Source organism: Chlorocebus sabaeus, chromosome 7 (genome assembly GCF_047675955.1).
Source record: "Chlorocebus sabaeus isolate Y175 chromosome 7, mChlSab1.0.hap1, whole genome shotgun sequence".
NCBI classification, from domain to species: Eukaryota; Metazoa; Chordata; class Mammalia; order Primates; family Cercopithecidae; genus Chlorocebus; species Chlorocebus sabaeus.
This window is the reverse complement of record NC_132910.1, coordinates 12,686,534-12,699,635: the sequence shown is the minus strand read 5'-3', so window position 1 is coordinate 12,699,635 and position 13,102 is coordinate 12,686,534. Positions and strand designations below refer to the sequence as shown.

At 46.6% G+C, this 13,102-nt stretch overlaps 1 protein-coding gene across 1 annotated transcript in view; it reads left to right on the top strand.

The window, feature by feature from the left end:
* SPMAP2L (sperm microtubule associated protein 2 like) overlaps positions 1-13,102 on the top strand; it is an 83,054-nt gene that overhangs the window by 17,358 nt on the left and 52,594 nt on the right. The window contains exon 2 of the mRNA XM_007998621.3: positions 9,906-9,939. Coding sequence (XP_007996812.3) covers positions 9,906-9,939 — 34 coding nt within the window. The remainder of the gene's footprint in view (positions 1-9,905; positions 9,940-13,102) is intronic.

The following is a 13,102-nucleotide window of genomic DNA, read 5'->3' as shown; positions in this document are numbered from 1 at the left end:
GGTTAGTCCTGACTCATTGATGTAGTAGCAGCATTCTTCATTAAGGAATATACAGGTCCCGCCTTTGTCAGCCATAAGGAGGTCGAGTGCCCTGCGATTCTGGGCTGCCACCTGGGCAACTGAGGTGATCTGTCATTGGAGGGAAGCCAGGGATTCTGACGAAGCTTCGATTGCTACCTGTAATCGGGCCATAAGGTCTTGAGAGGATCAGAGAGAATGAGTTAAGGCTCTAGTTCCAAGGCCAGAGGCCACGAGGGATGCAACTAAAGAGACTCCAATCATTAGCGGAAGGAATACTGCCCTTGCCTGGAGGGGCGGTCAAGGGACAGAAGAGAGGATAGCTCGGCTTCACTGTACAGGGTGAGGCTGGGGACTAGGAGATGGGAACGCATAGGGTAGTGTTGGAAGCCTTGAGAGTTTTTGACAGGGTGGAGTTGCACCAAAAATACCCACCTGGGGGGGCAGTGAGATTTGGAAGCGCAGATCCTGTCCCGTTGCACCAGGAAGCATTAGGGGTGGAGTAGCAAAAGGGGAGTTGTTGTTTAAGCAGGTCTTGGAACAGAGGAACTTCCCCCAGGGTTCGGCTGGGAAGGGGAAAGGAGGGGGCTAGGTTAGAGGAGTAAAAAGGGCTAGGTAAAGGTACTGCAACCAGTGGGGGCTTATTCAATGCTGCACGCAAGAAACAATGGGAGATGTTGTACACCCCGGCCATATGTACTACCTGGGCCCCTTCTCTGACTAGGGTTAGCCAAGAAAAAGGGTTACCGCTGCCCTGAGGCTCTTTGTCTGAGTTGGCTGTGTTGTCTGGGTTGGCTAGAGCTGAGATAACCTCTTCTTGTTGTTTGATGTCAGAGGCCAGGCTGACGAGGCTGCTTGTGACCCTGACGTAGACTCTATAAATCTTGAGTTGGGCTATGGGATAAGACTCGTAGCCGTGCTGGTAAAGGTGAGCCTCTATAACTGATGCCCACCGAGGGTCCCATGGGTCAGGAATGGTAAGGAAGAATGTAGGCACTTCTCCTCGTCCGTATGATCTGACTAACCGAACTGTTGGTGCCGGTTGCTGCCACTTGGTGTATGACATGTCGAGGTAAGTAAAATGCATGTTACAATAATGATATGGACACCCGCCATTGGTTTCTACCCAGTAATTGAGACAGTTATATTCTACCTGATCATAGAGAAAGCATATGACCGAGTTCCACCAGTCAGGGCAACTGTTAAAGGTGAAGAAGTTAAAGGTAACTTGACTCTGGCACCCTTGGGGCCGGCAGTCAACTGTGGCTAAGATGTGGGAACTTATGTGATTGTTTTGGGTCCAGGGCTCTGATTGATAGAATCTCCAGCGGAATGGGTTGACGGGGGGAGTTCGGGCAGGAATCTTACCTAGGCTCAGGAGAACTGGATAGCCGAGGAAGGCTAGGCAGAGGGTTGTTACTGGCATGCGTAAGTCGTAGTTTAGTAGGGCAACAGCCTGAGCCATCCACCTGGAATCATGCTGGGTGGGTGCCTTTTTCAGCTGGGACAGATGATACCAAGAGGGAAGGCCGAGGAGCTTGGCAGCAGTGGGCGTGGTAAGGATTACGGTGTATGGTCCTTCCCACCGGGGAGATAAGGCTTGGGGCTGCAGCTGCTTGACCAGTACCAGGTCTCCTGGTGCTACAATGGCGGGATTTTTAGGGTTTAGGGAAGCGGGTGTGGGGAGACACCTGTCCGCGTGTTCTCTTAGAAGCTCCCGAAGGAGGGTTAAGTAAGGGAGGTAGGACCCTCAGGGAGGGGAGAGGGCTGGCAGCTCCTGGAAGAGGAACGGGCGTCCGTACAGCAGCTTAAGAGGGCTGAGCCCTGTGGGGGCCCGTGGAGCTGCCCTGAGACAAATAAGAACCAAGGGAAGGAGAGTTATCCATGAGAGGTGGGTTTCTAGAGTGAGTTTGGTTAGATGCAGTTTAAGGAGGCCTTTTGCGCGTTCTACCTTACCAGACGACTGCGGGTGGTAGGGAATATGGAGCTTCCAGGTAATCTGGAGTGCAGCTGCCACCTGCTGGGTGAGTTTGGAAATGAAAGCTGGACCATTGTCTGATTGGATGGTTCAGGGGAGACCGAACCTGGGGACGATGTGCTCTAGGAGAGTGGTTGCTGCGACTTCTTGGGGAAAGCCTCAATCCATCCTGAGAAGGTGTCAACTAAGGTCAGCAGGTAGTGAAATTTTTTATGTTGAGGCATGTGGGTAAAATCAAGTTGCCAATCTTCTCCTGGCTGGTGGCTTCTTGGCTGATGAGTTAGCCCTGGGTGTCTGAGCCTACCTTGGGGGTTAGTGGCCGAACAGGTGGCACATTGCTGATGTACTTTCTTAATTTGGGCCTGCAGTGAGGGAAGGTGAAAGATGGGTTCTAGGAAGTTATACATAGCCTTGAGTCCTATGTAGAGTTGTATGTCGGTCAGTGTATGTACTGCCTGAGTCTAAGGGAGCGCTATTCGGCTGTCAATGAACACCCACCCATCCTTGTTTCAGGTAACACTGGGGTGGGCCATCAGGGTTTGAAGTTCCTGGGAAGAGTAGTCAGGGGAATATGCGGGGGAAAGAAAGAGTAAAGGCACTCGGGGAGGGGAGGAAGTGAGGGCAGTGGCCCATGCAGTGGAGTCAGCTAGGCTGTTACCTTGCGACACAGGTCCTTAGAATGCTGGTGGCTTTTGCAGTGGATGATGGCTACCTCTTTGGGGGCCTGGAGAGCATCAGGCAACCTCTTTATATGTGGTCCATTGACTACTGGCGTCCCTTTGGTGGTAAGGAACCTGCGCTTTTGCCAGAGCAATAAGGTAAGCATATTTAGAGTCTGTATAGATATTAACCCTCTGCCCTTCGGAGAGAAGTAAGGCATGAGTAAGGGTAGTGAGTTCAGCCTTCTGGGAGGTGGTGCCTAGAGGCAAGGGCCTGGTTTCAACCGTTTGGGTTGCTGTTACGACAGCGTATGCTGCCTGTCGGCGTCTATTGGGGATTAAGACAGAACTCCTGTCTACGAACTGGGTACGGTCTGGGTGTTCCAACGGCTGTTCGGAAAGACCGAGGCAGACGGGTGGCAGGGTGGTGAGAACTTCTGGGCAGGAATGTGTGGGGGCGGAATTGTATCCTAGAGTGGGCAAGAGGGTAGCAGGATTTACAGCGGGTGAGGTGGTGAGAGTGATGTGAGGGTTTTCAATGAATAGCAGGTGGAACTGTTGAAGCCAGGACGGGATGAGATGGCTGAGACACTTATGTGTGATGAGATCTGACAGTTGGTGAGAAGAGTAGACTGTGAGAGGATGCCCTAGGGTAAGCTTGAGGGCCTCTTAGGTAAGTTCTGTGGCAGCCGCCAGGGCTTGCAGACAAGGTTGCTAGCCCTGGGCTGTGGGATCTAACTGCTTGGAGAAATAGGCCACAGCCTGGTATGTGGATCCAACCGGCTGGGCTAGGAGGCCAGTAGCTACCTTCTGGCGCTCCTCGGTGAACAGATGAAAGGGCCAAAGGAGGTTGGGGAGAGAGAGAGCAGGGGCAGAAAGGAGACAGTCCTGAAGCTTCTTGAAAGAGTTGGCAACCAAAGAAGGGTCGGACAGCGGTCCGGTGGGTGTCTCCTTGGCAGCCTGGTAGAGGGGCTTGGCTAAGACCCCGAAGTTGGGAATCCAATGCCGGAAATACCCTACCAGTCCTAGGAAGGACAAGATCTCTTCCACATCCTGAGAAGGCTGGAGAGTTTTGATGAGGCTCATTCTATCTGCCATGAGGCTTTTCGTAGTAGGTGTGAGGAGTATACCTAGGTAGGTGACAGTAGGGGTGCAAAGTTGAGCCTTAGCCAGGGTAACCCGATAACCTCGGTTGCCTAGAAAATTTGAAAGTGTAGCAGTGTCTGCAAGGGAGCACTCCCAGGAAGGACTACATAGTAATAGATCATCTACATATTGTAGAAGGCTGCTATGGGTTGGGGGCAGAGGAGGATGTCCCATGCCAGTGCCTGTCCGAAAAAATGGGAGCTGTCTCGGAACCTTTGAGGCAAGACAGTCCAGGTCAGCTGGGAAGAAACATGAGTGTCTGGGTCCTCCCATGTGAAGGCAAAGAGAAAGTGGCAGTCTGGGTGTAGACGGACGGTAAAGAAGGCATCCTTCAGGTCAAGGACAGTGAAATGAGTGGTGTCAGGGGGAACGCGCGAGAGGAGTGTATATGGATTAGGAACAACTGGAAAGGTAGGGACTAGTGCCTCATTGATGAGGCGTAGGTCCTGCATGAGGCGATAGGCCCCAGAGCTTTTCCGTACAGGCAGGATAGGAGTATTGCATGGTGAGTTGGCAGGAACTAGAATATGCTGCTGGAGCAGGCGTGTAATGATGGGTTTTAGTCCTTGTCGGTGTTCAAGGGAGATAGGGAACTGGGGTCTAGAGGGGAACTTGGAAGGGTCTTTCAGCCAGATGCGGACCGGAGTGTGGTGCTGGGTAGTGATCGGGGTGGAGGTGTCCCACACCTTAGGGTTAATGGGGACTGGAAACAGGAGTGGGGGGTCAGCCTGGCAGGGTTTGTCAGGTGAGAGAAGGGGGAAGAGGAACGCGAGGTGTGGGGAGGGGTTGGGTCGGAAGTGAACTGAGGCCCTTAGCTTGGAGAGGAGATCTCGTCCTAACAAGGGGACTGGGCACGAAGGAATGATAAGAAATGAGTACAAGAAGAGGGAGCTATCCAGGCGGCAAGACAGAGGAGGAGTCTGGTGGTAGGTGGAGGGAGTGCCGTCAATTCCCATGACTTTGACAGTGGAGGGGTGGCTGGGGCCACTGAAGGAAGGCAAAACAGAGTAGGTAGCCCCCGTGTCCATAAGGAAGGATATGGACTTACCCGTTACCTGGAGCATAACCCTGGGCTCAGTGAGAGTGAGAGGGGTCCCTGAGTCTGGGTCTCTTCAATCTTCGTCGGTGTCGAGGAGCTGGAAGGTGCCTCCAATACCTACAGGAGGGTCATCACGTGGAGGCGCAGCGACCATCCTTAGGTCGGGGCAGTCTGACTTCCAGTGGCCCATCTGCCGACAGTTTGGACAGGGGCGAGTTGGCTCCTTTGGGTTATGGCACTGCCTGGCCCAGTGGCCATCGTTGCTGCACTTGAAGCAGGCACCAGGTGGCGCTCAGGTAGTAACTCTTTTCTGGGAGCTCCTGGAGCCAGCTGGCCTCAGGGCTGCTACCAAGGCCTGGGTTTGGAGTTGTACCTTCTGTTTTAGCCTGTCGTCGGGCCTCAGCTGCTTCCTCCCTGGAGTTGTAGACCTTGAAGGCCAGTTTGACTAAATCCTGGATGGGAGTTTGAGGGCCTTTCTCCGCCTTTTAAAATTTTTTTTGGATATCAGGGGCCGACTGAGAAATGAAATATGAGGCCAAGATGGTTCCTCCTGCAGGGGAGGCAGGGTCAAAGCGGGTGGACTGAATAAGTGCCTCAGTCAGCCGGTTAAGAAAAACAGCCGGATTTTCATCTGCACCTTGGACAACCTCTTTTAGTTTGTTAAAGTTGACTGATTTGTTAGAGGCTGCCTGCATGCCGGCAAGAAGGCAACTGAACCATTATGTCACGGTGGCGGTGACCTGCCTGCCCTACCTGGTAGTCCCAGTTGGGCTCAGCCGAGGGCACTGCCTTGGTGCTGACTGGCATGACAGGGTCAGTTAAATGAACCTGGTTAGTGTGCTGCCTGGCTGCCGCTAGGATGCACTCCTGCTCCTCAGAAGACAGGGTTGAGGTCATAACGACATGGAGGTCATGCCAGGTGAGATCATATGCCTGGCATAGATACCTGAACTCTTTGATATAATGAGTAGGATTGGCCGAAAAGGAGCCTGCACACTCCTCAACCTTAGACAAATCTGCCAATGAAAATAGCACATGGACCTGGACTACTCCTTCAGCGCCTGCCACCTCTCGCAAGGGACACAGGTCGGTCCTGGACCGAGTATGGGCTGAGACAGGCGAGGAAGGGGAGGAGGTGGAGGTAGGGGAGACAGAATCTGTCGGGTTTGGTAAGGACACATGCGGGGTGGAAGGGAGGGGAGGCATTGACGAGGATGGGGATAACGGTGGGTCAGGGTAAGGAGGAGGTTGGGCGGGAGACTGGAGGGGTGGCCGGGATAGGGTGTCAGGAGGCTCAGAAAAAGAGGAGGAATCATCCCTCTCCTTGCTCGAGGGAAGAGACTTTGCGAGTAGGACCTGAGCTAACGAGCATTGGGCGCAGAGATCTGGGCGAGAACGCAAGTCCCAAAAGGCTTGAACATAGGGTATCTCGTGCCATTTGCCCAGTCTCTTGCAGAAGTTGGTCAGATCCGTGAGGATGTTAAAGTCTAGAGTGCCTTCTGCAGGCCACTGAGACTGATTATCCAGTTTATACTGCGGCCATGCTACTGTGCGGAAGAAAATGAGCCGCTTTTGTTTTATGTCTTGGCTGAGACTTAAAGTCTGGAGATTCGCCCAGAGGCACCCCAGAGGGGATTTTTGGTCTGGTTTGGACTGGGTAGTTCCCATGGTCCTAAGATGGGCAGTCCGGAGGCAATGGGAGCGTCCTCCTACTGCCATGCGGAGTGCAGGGTACGGTGGCTTCTGGGGAAGTTGGACGTCTTCTTGTCCCCGGTGCCAAGGTCACAGTTGACTGGAGGGAGCCCCTGACGTGGCCATGCCTTTTGGACAGGGACTTCCCAGAGGGGGCCTACAGGACAGGGGAAAACTTACCCAGCAGTGATCAAATTGAGTCTTGGATTTGGTGAAACGGCTCCCAGCTTGGAAAGAAGGTCCTGGCTTGGGGAGAGGGGAGCCTGCTCGACCCAGCAGGGGTCTGGGGGAGGGGGTGTCCTCCCAGGTTTTGGCACCAAATGTAAAGGTAAACTGAGGCTGAGCTGAACTGGGAACAAAGACACAAGGCAAATGGCAGTGAGAATAGCCTTTATTAGGACTCACGGGCGAGGTTCCTCGGTCCAAAGGTGCGGGCCGAGGAAGTCGCGCTGAGGGAGGAGGGTAGGGGATTTTTTATAGCCCGAGAGGTAGGGAAGCTGGTTGTACAAACAGGGCCTGGGGGGTCTTGAAACTACTAGGGCAGGAGTTGAGTAAGGGTCATGAGGAAGGGGTCTTTGGAAACTGTTAACCGAAACTGCTGTTTACGAACTTGTGGAATGCAGGTGAGCTGCAGGTCATGGGGGAGTGTGGTTGCCCAGCCGGAACCTCTGATGTATGCAAGTCTGTGGGTGTGTTCAAAGAGGAAGGGAAGTCTCGAACAAAGGGCCTGCTACACCGGGTGGTGCCGCCATGTCAGGTCTAGATCCCTGCCTAACAAATAATGCCATTTATTGTGTATTTACTGTGTTTTTGGACACTATGCAGAGTTCATTCTTTGCATTATTTAACTTTCCTCTAACAACTTTTTGAAGCAAGAACTCAGTGGTGAAAATACTGAGTTGCAGAGAGCTTAAATAAACTTGCCCTAGATCATAGGTTAGAGCCAAAATTTGGTTCCAGGAACTCTGATTCCAGAGCCAGTGGTCTCAGCTATTAAATGCAGTTCCCAAACTTGTCTGCTTCAAAAAATGCTGATGCCTGTGTCCCTTCCCCAGAGATTGTGACTAAATTGGTCTGAGATGTGGCCTGGGACTTGTAGGTTGTAAGAAATCTCCAGGTGATTCTAATCTGCAGACAAATTTGGAAACCACTGTAACACTGCTTTGCTTGGGACATTAGCTAACAACAGCCACCTGAGAGCTATTTCATCCTGCCAATTAATGAGATAACATCAAAAGTGTGTTTTCTAAAATAGAGTTAAAGCTTTACCTATGGGAGAAATTATAGCACAAAAGAACAATAGCGAGTTATTCATTCACATTATCAGTACTTATAGATGGTCTTTTAGGACTGATTCAGTTTTTTACTGACTTCAACCTGTGTCAGGTCATAAAGCTGAAAGGCAAGGTTGGTAATACATAAAAAGCCTATAGAATAAGTGCTGCAACTTTCATGGGTGACAGCACGGCTGGCCACAAGGGGCATTTTTGTAGACTACTCTCCCTTTTCCCTTAGGTCTGGAACAACAGAAAATATCTGAATTTAAAAGTTCCATTAACTGTTTTTGTTGAAATTCATAGCCTGCCTCCCACTGGAGCATAAACTTTTTGAGAAGAGAGACCTTCCTCATTTGTGTTCTGTCCATACTGGAACCATGCTGGCCTATGGGAGCCAAATCACAAGTTGGCTGAATAGTTAATTGTGTTTCCTACAGTGCTCTATTTAAGCCATTGATACACTGAAGTTGTAACCAATAATTGTAACTACCATTCATCTACTATATGCAAGATTCTTTACATATATATGTAAGTGATATACATATATACACTAATCTTGTTTTGTTTATCACTAATCCTTTTTTTTTTTTTTTGAGATGGAGTTGTTTCGCTCTTGTCGCCCAGGCTGGAGTGCAGTGGCGTGATCTTGGCTCACTGCAACATCTGCCTCCCAGGTTCAAGCGATTCTCCTGCCTCAGCATCCCGAGTAGCTGGGATTACAGGCGCGCACCACTATGAGCGACTAATTTTTGTATTTTCAGTAGAGATGGGATTTCACCATGTTGGCTAGGCTGATCTCGAACTCCTGACCTCAGGTGATCTGCCTGCCTCGGCCTCCCAAAGTGCTGGGATAACAGGCCTGAGCCACTGTGCCCGGCTGTTTATCACTAATCTTTACACAGACCTATTAATTCTCCTATCTGAGAAGGGGGAACTGAATCCCTGAGAAATTACCCAAGATCGTACAGTGGAGTAAGCAACAAAACTGAGGTTTGAGCCATGTCTGTCTGATGCTGTAGCACACCCACTTTTCTTTACCAAAAACATTCTAGATTCTTAGATGGGATTAAAAACTCCTAAGAAAAGACTCTGGAGTAATCCTTCATTATAAAGCCTATGGGATCACCTACATTTTTCCACATTAAAATAAAAAACAAAACAGCTTCTAAACAAGATTTTTCATTAGCTTAACCATTTCTTCTGTTTTGGACATTTCAGGATTACCTAATTTCCCACTGTTAAAGATACCACAATGAAGATTTTTCTGCATAAATCTTTGCCCACACTTGCAATTATTTCTTTAGGGTCCATTTCTATAAATAGAATTGGACTAAGGCATGTAAACATTACTGACTTACACTATCAAATTATTTTTCATAAAATATACTAATTTAGACTTTTACCAGCAGTGCACAAGAGGACTCATTTCATCCCTGCCAATATCTTTATACTTTGCAAAAAATTTTTGCCAATTTGCTAGTTTAAAGAAAAATCTCATTTTTTGCATTGTTTTGATTACAAGCAAATTTGAGCGTTCTCTCTCTTTTTTTTTTTCCTTTCCTGTAGTGCTGATGAACTTTTACTTAACGTTTATTAGCCCTTTTTATATCTTCATATGTGAATTCTGTTCTCATCCTTTGTCTATTTAATTTTGACACTTACCTTAGTGTTTTCTTATAATCTGTACATTTTTACTCTTCAAATGTTAAGACTTTTAACCGTTTATCATATTTATTGCCAAATATTCCTCCAAAGTTTTCTATCATCTTTAAGTTTTAATTGTTGACACAGAAATTTTAAGTATTTTAATCTATTTATATTGTCCTTTATATGTTTTGCCACCTTTAACTCTAGAAGATTAAAATCCAGGGATCAAGTAAATATTCTCTTATTTCCTCTAATTCAGTTTTTAAAATATTTAACTCCTTGATTTACCTGTGGTTTATTTTGGTACATAATATGATATATGTCAGTTGGCCATTTCCCCAAATATTTCTTTTTCTAATTCCTTTCTCTTTTAATTTGTGATGCTATCTTGATCATATTTTTGATTCCTGTTGAATCTAATTTTTGCTTTTACTTTTGTTTTCTTTTAGCAAATCCTGTTTCCTGTGACTTTGTAAGGAAATGGTAAGATGTAGTTATAGTACTATTTTCACAGACCTAAACTAATAGGCCAGCCAATCTGGATGGGACAGATTCATTTGACGTGGGTCTACCTTGGGGTTTTCAAAAAGGACATTCCTAGGCTTTCCCTTTGTCATAAGGCCCTTTTCTTTTCTTTCTTTCTTTCTTTCTTTTTTTTTTTTGAGACAGAGTCTCACTCTGTTCCCCAGACTGGAGTGCAGTGGCATCATCTCGGCTCACTGCAACCTCTGCCTCCCGGATTCAAGTGATTCTCCTTCCTCAGCCTCCTGAGTAGCTGGGATTACAGGCATGCACCATCACGCCCAGCTAATTTTTGTATTTTTAGTAGAGACGGGGTTTCACCATGTTGATCAGGCTGGTCTCAAACTCCTGACCTCGTGATCCATCTGCCTCAGCCTCCCAAAGTGTTGGGATTACAGATGTGAGCCACCACACCTGGCCCATAAGGCCCTTTTCTAATCACAGTTCCTATGGGAAGAGGAATGAAGGAAGACAGAATTACTAAGAAGTTACACTTCTGGTCCCAAGCATTTTGGATAAGAGATATTCATCCTATAGAATCATTAGGGAGAAATACGAAGGGTTCATATAAGTGAAAAGTAAATAATACCAGATTTTATTTTTATCCACTTTTTAAAGAAATGGGTAAAAACCATTCATATTTATTGTTACTGATTAGCTCATTTATATGTATGCCTATTATTTAGACTTATTAAACAGTGGGAAAGAAGATTGAGATGCAGGAGAACACTTCCTTTTTCTTTTCTTTTTTTTTTTTTTTTTGAGACAGTCTCGCTCTGTCGCCAGGCTGGAGTGCAGTGGCACGATCTCGGCCCACTACAACCTCCGACTCCCTGGTTCAAATGATTCTCCTGCCTCAGCCTCCTGAGTAGCTGGGATTACGGGCATGAACCACCATACCTGGCTAATTTTTGTATTTTTAGTAGAGATGGGGTTTCACTATGTTGGCCAGGATGGTCTCGATCTCCTGACCTTGTGATCTGCCCACGTCGGCCTCCCAAAGTGCTGGGATTACAGGGTTGAGCCACCGTGCCTGGCTGGAGAACACTTCTATTCTCTGAGTTTTTCACTTGTTTGCTAGGTACTTGATTCATTACTTAGTAGATCTGAACTTTTAAGCGATTTGGGATTCTGCATTGACAATCTCGAATCATAGATTTTGTGAAGTTCCAGTTCAATGTATCCCAATCTGCCTTGCCTCTAATTCAAATACAGTAGCTAATGACTTTTGAAGAAAGTGCCCTTTATGAAAAAAAGAAAAGAAAAATGTATATGTGTATATGGGCATATAATGCACAACAATAAATGCCTCCTGAAAACCGATGCTTACCCTTTGTTAGGCTAAGATACAGTTAGAAGAGGAGACAGAATACAGGTTGAGCATCCCTAATCTGAAAATCTAAAACCCCAAATGCTCCAAAATCTGAAGCTTTTTGAGCATGGACATGAAACCACAAGTGGAAAATTTCACACATAAGTACTTACCACAAACTTTGTTTTACACACAAAATTATTTAAAATATTATATATATAATTACCTTCAGGCATGTGTGTAAGATGTATGTAAAACATAAATGAATGTTGTGTTTAGACTTGGGTCTCATCCCCAAGATACCTCATTATGTATATACAGATATTTCAAAATCTGAAAATATCCAAAATTCCGAATACTTCTAGTCCCAAGCATTTTGGATAAGAGATACTCATCCTATAAAATCATTAGGGAGAAACACCAAGGGTTCATATCAATGGTTCATGTAGGTGAAAAGTAAATAATACCAGATATTATTTTCATCCACTTTTTAAAGAAGTGGGTCAAAACCATTCATATTTATTGTTATTGTGTAGCTCATTTACATGTATGGTTATTATTTAGACTTATTTTGTATTTTATGTTTTAACATTTAGTTTTAAAATTTTATTGTGGAGATAGATCTCACTTTGTTGCCCAGGCTGGTCCCAATTTCCTGACCTCAGGTGATCCTTCTAACTCAGCTTCGTGAAGTGCTGGCATTATAGGCGTGAACCACCACACCTGGCTGTATTTACCATGCTTTCTAGTTTTTTCCCCCCTTCCTTATTCAGGCAGCAAATACTACTACCTTATTTTTGTTTAATGGTTTTCAGTTAAAAAATAGGTTTTCTCAAAAGAATTCTGAAAAGTAGATAGGACAGATATATCAACTAGATTTTACTGAGAGAAAATGAAAGTCAGCAAAATTAAGTCACTTTCCCAAGGTTGTCAGGTGGCTGAGGAGTAGAGCAGGTAGAATTAACATCTACTGAATAGTACCAAGTATCCACTCAAAATACCACAGTACTTAAAATAAATAATGTATGCTGAGTGAACAAGCTTTCATGTGACTGGATAGTTTGTGTCTCATAAAGTTTTATACTTAAAAAGGCTGTGAGGAGTGTGGTTCCAAAAGTTTTTCATTATTGTTATTTCTTACTGCTTCTTGTTTCTCTCTGCTCTGTTAATTTGGAGTCATGTGAGGAAATTGTGCCATTTCTATCTGCATTATCTACCCCTGTATCCTTTAAAAAGTTTGCTTTTATGCAAATATGCTGTGCCTAATTAGTCCGGTAAGATGTCTGTAGTCCCAGCTACTCAGGAGGCTGAGTTTGGGTAGTAGCCCAAGGCTGCAGGGAGCTGTGATCATGCCATTGCACTCCAGCCTGGGTAACATAGACCCTATCTCTAACAAAACAAACAAACAAACCAAACAAATGCTGAGAGGTTATACAAGTGTGCACCCTTGGGAGCTGCTGACTATTGAGCCCACTCTCCCCTGCTGCCTCCTCCCACGGTGCATCAGTCACTACTTAATTAGGAAGGCCATTTCTTCACATAATGCCTTGTATGTGCTGTGTCAGTGACTGAATCCTACCTGACACCAGGGCTAGGGCTTATTCTAAAAGAGTTTGGAGCCTATTAAAGAGCTCAGTCAAGTGTTATGGGGATGCTTTTCCTTATCACCTCCCTCATTATACATTGAAGCATTTCCGTTGAGGAATTCTCCTGGCCTCTTGCCTCATTCTTTAGTTAGACTTTCCATGGAGTAGGAGTGACATCTGTTTGATAGGTTTGGGAGAAGCATTGGTCCCTTCTGGGACCCTTTTT